Source organism: Callorhinchus milii, unplaced genomic scaffold (genome assembly GCF_018977255.1).
Source record: "Callorhinchus milii isolate IMCB2004 unplaced genomic scaffold, IMCB_Cmil_1.0 Scaffold20, whole genome shotgun sequence".
Lineage (NCBI taxonomy): Eukaryota > Metazoa > Chordata > Chondrichthyes > Chimaeriformes > Callorhinchidae > Callorhinchus > Callorhinchus milii.
The window spans coordinates 3,338,926-3,345,746 of record NW_024704761.1 but is presented as its reverse complement, the minus strand read 5'-3'; the positions used below and the strand labels follow the sequence as shown (position 1 = coordinate 3,345,746).

The following is a 6,821-nucleotide window of genomic DNA, read 5'->3' as shown; positions in this document are numbered from 1 at the left end:
TGAAAGTTGCCAGTTTTTGGGTGGTTGGTGTGTGTGTGTGTGTGTGGGGTGTGTGTGTGTGTGGGGGGGTGTGTGTGGGGGTGTGTGTGTGTGTGGGGGGTGGGGTGTGTGGGGGGGGTGGGGGGTGTTGGGGGTGTAATGTAACCATCACCAGCAGTAGACGGCGCTTTCAAAGTTTTTGGAGTTTTTCTTTTTAAGAGAAGTTTAGGGCGAGTTGGTGTTTACAGGGGTGGAGCTGTGTGTGTGAGTGTGTGTGTGTGTGTATATGTATGTGAGTGGCGTGCTGTGTGGGTGTGTGTTTATAAGGGTAGGGTTCTGTGTGTGTGTGTGTGTGTGTGCAAGAGTAGAGTGTTATGTGAGTGTGTTTATTAGGGTAGAGTACTGTGTGTGTGTGTGTGTGAGGGTAGAGTACTGTGTGTGTGTGTGAGGGTAGAGTACTGTGTGTGTGTGTGAGGGTAGAGTATTGTATGTGTGTGTAAGGGGGTGTGTACGTGTGTGTGTGTGTGTGAGGATAGAGTACTGTGTGTGTAAGGGTGTGTGTACGTGTGTGTGTGTGAGGATAGAGTACTGTGTGTGTGTGTGTAAGGGGGTGTGTACGTGTGTGTGTGTGTGTGAGGGTAGAGTACTGTGTGTGTGTGTGCGCACGTGTGTGTGTGTGTGTGTGGGGGGGGGTGGGGGGGGGGAGTGGGGGGGAGATGTTAACAGCATTAAGTTGGGGGAAAGGAGTTCGCTCACTGGTCGGGGAGTGAGGGCGACCTGGTCGGATTGTACAAGTTTTCTTCCATCTCATCATTCACCCCCATCCCTACCCCCAACGACTCTCTCTCTCTCTCTCTCTCTCCCCCCCTCCCACCTCGGGGAGCAATGGTCTGCGGATATGGGGCTCTGCTTGGGGTCGGATGCGAGCGCTGAGGAGCGCGAGGCGCGGATACGCAGCGAGAAAATCGACCGCGCGTTATACGAGTTCGCCAAACAAGAGTTCAACGTAGTGAAAATCCTACTTCTGGGTAAGTAGAAACTCACACACACACTCACACACACTCACTCATTCACACACACACACACACTCATTCATTCATACACTCATTCACACACTCACTCATTCATTCACACACTCATTCATTCACACACTCACTCATTCACACACTCACTCATTCACACACTCACTCATTCATTCACTCACTCATTCATTCATTCACACACTCACTCATTCATTCACTCACTCATTCATTCATTCACACACTCACTCATTCATTCACACACTCATTCACACACCCACTCATTCATTCACACACTCATTCACACACTCACTCGTTCATTCACACACATTCATTCACTCACTCACTCATTCACACACACTCCTTCACACTCATTCACACATACACTCACTCACTCATTCACACACACACTCATTCACATATACATTCACTCATTCACACATACACTCACTCACTCACACACACACTCATTCACACATACACTCACTCATTCACACATACACTCACTCATTCACACATACACTCACTCACTCACTCATTCACACACACACACACACAGTCTGGCTGCTAAACCAGGGAAAGGGAAGGTGGAATGTGTGATCTGACAGTCCAAACCCGGGCTGTCTTCAAAACTACCCCTAAACTTTCCCACTGGTTTATATTTGTTTCTACTGTAAATGGACTAATGTTAATGTTATGGGTTGGGATTTTTTTTTTGCTTTGATTTTTTAGGAGAATTTAATTTACTCCCTTTTTTAAAAAAAAGAAATCCTCCCCCCTGTAAATGCAGTTACCTTAAGTCTGACCTGATGCTGCCTGCTCTGAAGGTATTCTTATGTTTTCTTTATATAAATATATGTATTAATGTTCTAAGTTGCACCGCTGCGGATGATTTGTATGTTGCTTTTATGGGGCGTGTAACTGGGATCACAGGCGAGCGGAGAATAACTTGTGTATTGTAAGTATAGTAAATAAATAGACACGTGTGTGGGGGTTCACCCCCCACCAGATTGGGGTACAGCAGAGTCGTTCTTTGGGGGCTAAGGTTAAGTTAGCACCGACCCACCCCCCAAAAAAATGTGGGGCTTTTAAATTAGGAGGAACAAGAACCAAGCAAAAGCTTCTAGTGACAAGCGAGTGTGTTTGTGACATGACCTCATAGAGTTTGGTCATCAAACCCCCAAAAACCACACACACAACACACACCAGAATCGACCTCATCTCTTTAAAAGCCAATTACTTTCCAATTTCGAGTTAGATTGTGATGTCCCAATCTACCATCACATCGTTGATCAAATCTCAGTTGCTCTCTTTATTGAATAAAACCAGAGCCAGTTTGGCCAGCCCCAGCCCAGCCAATAAAAGAAGCCTTTTGTGCAAGAGGAAAAAGTTTCATCTGACAAACTTGCTGAGGTTTTTTTTTAAAAAAAGAGAGGAGGATTGTTGCTTCTGAAGGCAAGTTTTAATGGAAGGCTTGAGAGTCCTACTGTAACCAATTAAAGCTATATTGTACACTATTTTCGACTGAACTCTTCCTCCCCCACTGCCCCTTTTCTGACTGCCATGCTAAGTGGTCGTTAGTGCTATGTTGGGAATATCCAAGGGCGTCATTGTACAACTGCTCCGTGGTGACTGGGAAGCTGAAAATGAATGGGAAGAAAAAAGGCACCAGCCATAACCGTCCTTGCGTTAGACACGGTGCCTGATCCCACAAAAACGTCTCCAATAATAACAATCTTTTCATTTGGTATTAGCCCCTTATCACGTCAGAAGGACATCGCAAAGCACTTCACAGAATTTACTGTGAAATAAAGTGACTGCAGAGGAACGTTATCTGTGAGGTTGCCTCACCTTTGCTGAGGGAACTAACTAACTCCTCGAGTCTTGAACACACAACCACTATAATAATAATAACAATAATCCTCGCATTTGATATAGCGCTTTTCACGTCGGGAGGACGTCCCAAAGCGCTTCACAGAACACACTGTAGAGTGAATTGACTGTATATTTGTGGGCGAACGCGGCAGCCAATTGCGCACAGCAATGTCCCACAAACAGTCGTAGATTGAAAATGACCAATTTATTATTGTTTTTGGTTTTGGAGGGATTATTATTAGGCTCTGTGTGGAGTAAGGAAACTTGCCCAAGGTTTCGCCCTCTGCCTGGAATTGAACTCGGGTCTCTCGCTCGCAAAGCAATGGCAACTAGTGTTGCCATTGGCCCAGTGCAGAATCTAGGAGATGTCCTTTGTATGTAAACTCTTCAAAGAACTTCTCGACCTTTCTCCAGGTGCAGCGGAGAGTGGGAAGAGCACTCTGGTCAAACAGATGAAGATCATCCACAGTCATGGGTTCAGCGATGAAGAACTTGCAAGTTTCAAGGTAACGACTCAGAGAGAGAGAGAGAGCGCGAGAAAGAGAGGAAAAAAAGACGCAGTGTGACTCAGGTTCGATGAGGAATTCCTAATGTTAGTAATGACGATCCTTGTGTTTGTTCCAGTGCATCAAAATACCTCCAAGCGTGTCACTGGGAATTGCTGTCAAGTGTAGTGGCTGTGATTTCAGGGAATTCTTGGCAGCCTTAAATAGCTGTAAGTGGCTTCCACTCCCACATGGCTTTTCACCAATCCTGGAATGTCAGTGTTGTTGCATTGCCAGGAATGTTGAGCGAGGTAGTCAGGGGGGAGGGGTACAGTTTTCACGTCAGGACGACGTCTCAAAGCACTTGACAGAGTTGACTGTGAGGAGTGGTTAATGTATATTTTGTGGGCTAAGAGATGAAACATGGAGCAGATTTTCACTGGGGGTGGGGGGAGGGGGAGGAATAAAGCCAGGAAGGTGGAGAACTCGGTAGTCTGAGGCTCTGAACCAGCTGCGTCTCATAAACAGCGGGAGTGAGGCACGGGAACCACAGCCCGTCACTTGCTTCCTGATTAAAAGTCTTTTCAAGCCCCCAGGGAACGTTTGATGCAAGTCCAGGTGAGTGAGAGTTTGTTGTAACCTGTAAAACAAAACCATCGCCACATCAGTCACTGAGGGTCATCAGTTCCCACTGTTTAATTTAAACTATCCCCACACCCACCCCCAGCCATAATAATAGTAATCCTTGCATTTGATATAGCGCCTTATCAAGTCTTTGAGATGTTTCAAAATGCTTCACAGGATGTACTGTAAAGCGTATTATGTACAATATCCAATATATGTAATACCTACAAATAATATATTATTTATAATACCTATCATACCTTCCCTTGAGTTTAGAAGGTTGGGTTATCTAATTGAGGTGTTTAAAATGACAAAGGCCATTCAGGAGTGAAATCTGGAAACACTTTTTCCATACAAAGGCCAGTGGAAATCCAGAACTCTCCATCCCCTAAAAGGCTGTGGACGCTGGATCAATTGAGATTTTCAAGACTGAGGTCGATCGATAGATTTTTATTAGGTCAGGGTATCAAGGGATATGGGATGAACGCGAGTAAATGGAGTTGAGATACAAATCAGCCTTGAGCTAATAAGATGGCGGAACAGGCTCGAGGGGCTGATTGGCTTATCATGGACGAGGGGTGGGGGTAGGGGTGAGTGAGAAGGCTGAAAGAGACAGCGTAGATGGAGAGATGCTCTGTGTTCATTAGTGAGGAAGGAGTATTTAACATTTCCTTATTCCACACACCTCTGTTTTTACCCAGCAGTAAGTAGGAACCCAGTTATTAGTCAATTGGCGGAATCGCTTTCCAGGGGCAATAATCCGTCCCCCCCAAAATTTGGTCCCTTAATCCACGACTCTGGGATACTGCTGTGCGCAATTGGCTGCCGCGTTTCTCTCACAAAATACACAGTCAATCCACTTTACAGTATATCCTGTGAAGCACTTTGAGACATCTAGAAGACGTGATGAGGCGCTATATCAAATGCAAGGATTATTATTATCTGGAGATTCCCTGGTTCCTAATGTTGGCTGAGAGCCAGCTCCAGGGTGAATCATCGTCTGAGTTTCATAGCAACTCGTTCCACTACATTCCAGGTCCTGTGATTTTGAAGAATGATTGACAGCTCCTTGTTTGCATGTGCAGGCGGACAGACAGACACACGCAGACACAAACACACTATAAACACACCCACGCACATATATGTAATGTATAAAACATATATACACACACGCACAACCCCCTCCCCTTTCCAACACAGTAACAGCGAGCGAGCTTGAACATAACCACTAAGCAGTGATCTTCGAGTTATTTATTTGAACAAAGAAACAAAGGGAGTGAGGTCAGGGGAGCTGTTGTACACCGAGGGGTGTTGGAATGTGGAATGCCTGAGCTGGAAGTGCAGTTAGTTGAAGCACAATCCACGTGAGCTTTTAAGAGGGGAATTAGCAGAAATATCCAAAAAGATAGCACTTTGCGGCTAAAAACAGCGATGCGCTTTGAGACGTCCTCCCAACGTGAAATGCGCTGTATCCAATGCAAGGATTATTATTAAATAGGTGGGGCGCGGGAGGTGAGGGAGACCGAGGGGGAGAAGGTGGGAGATTGGGACTAAGTGCAGAGCTATTGAATAGAGCACAAACACAAGGGGCTGAATGGCCTCTTGTCCTGTAACGTTCCTTGCTTTACTAGAAAGCCAGAGCTCAACTATAATATGGTAAGAGTCTTTAACCTGTTGGGTGGGGCTGATTGTGGGTGTGTAGGGTGCCCCCCCCAGTGGCCTGGTTGGCGACATTGTGTGGCTTGAACCAAGCTTTAGAGGGCTCCAGGTTTGCGAACTCAGCATTGGTCTGGGCTGATTGTTAGATGGTTAACTCAACCAGGGACCTGGGGAGTGTTGGCCAGGACGCAGCGAGGGAGGAGGATCCCTTCTTCCATTTCCTAGAATGTCACCAGTGACGGGATCTCTGGGGAGTTGCGTTGTGTGGTAAATGAGAGCTGCTACGCCCAGTTGAATAGAGCGTGTCAGAACTTGTGCTGTCCTGAATGTAACAGTATAACAGGTTATAATGGAAACCTGTGAGCTGCAATCTCTACACCTGTTTTGTTGTCAAAGTTTTGTGGCGTCAAACCACAACCTGTGTAGGTGGAATGCACGGAACTCTGTTTGGTTGGATACTCCCATCTTGAAGGCCTGCACATGGCCTGAAGCCGTTTCCACGGTTAGTTCATGGGATAATTGAGGAGCTGGCATTGCTCGGCACCTCAGGCCAACACTGGGTCTCCGGGGGACAATGGCTGTATTTTTCCTGGTGTCGGGGTGGAGGAGAAAGAGGGGTTTTGTTGGTGGTGGATGCTCCTGTCATGTGGCTTTGCTTGTGGTTTGGGCTCGAGGGACCGGCAGAGGTCAGGCGCCAGCCCTCCCCCCCTCGTGTCCCTGTTGGAGACGGAGGGCAAACCTCGTGTCTTTACCAAAGTCAATGGGTAAATATCCAAAGTGATAAATAACCCAGTGTCTGTAACACCAACAACAAGATTTCATTTATAGAGCGCCTTTCACGTCGGGAGGACGTCCCAAGGCGCTGGACAGTTACAGCCTTAAAGTGCTTCACAGGCAATCGCTGCCAAGCGAAATAACTGTGTGCGCTGCGGGAGAAACTCGACAGACAGTTTGCGCACAGAAATGTCATGAAGTGAGCGAACAATTTATGGCCGGGTGGGGCAGAGAGAAACTCCCTTTTCCACTCGTTCAGCTGATGCTATCGGCCGTAACTCTTTGCGATTCTCATCTCTACAAAGGTTCTGGTTTATTCTCTGCCCTCACCCCCCATAATTTGGTCGAAGAGACTAGAGGACATGCGCTCCCCGCTAGTGGAGCGAGGAAAAGTAAGCAAGGCGTC

At 46.7% G+C, this 6,821-nt stretch overlaps 1 protein-coding gene across 1 annotated transcript; it reads left to right on the top strand.

Annotated features, from left to right (window-relative positions):
- The first annotated feature begins 694 nt into the window (after nt 1-694).
- On the top strand, nt 695-3,439 carry LOC121850507 (guanine nucleotide-binding protein G(o) subunit alpha-like). The gene is made up of 2 exons (XM_042342560.1): nt 695-1,007; nt 3,288-3,439. Exons 1-2 carry the CDS (start codon nt 878-880, stop codon nt 3,437-3,439), a joined length of 282 nt encoding a protein of 93 aa, XP_042198494.1. The 5' UTR covers nt 695-877.
- Nucleotides 3,440-6,821: the final 3,382 nt, after the last annotated feature.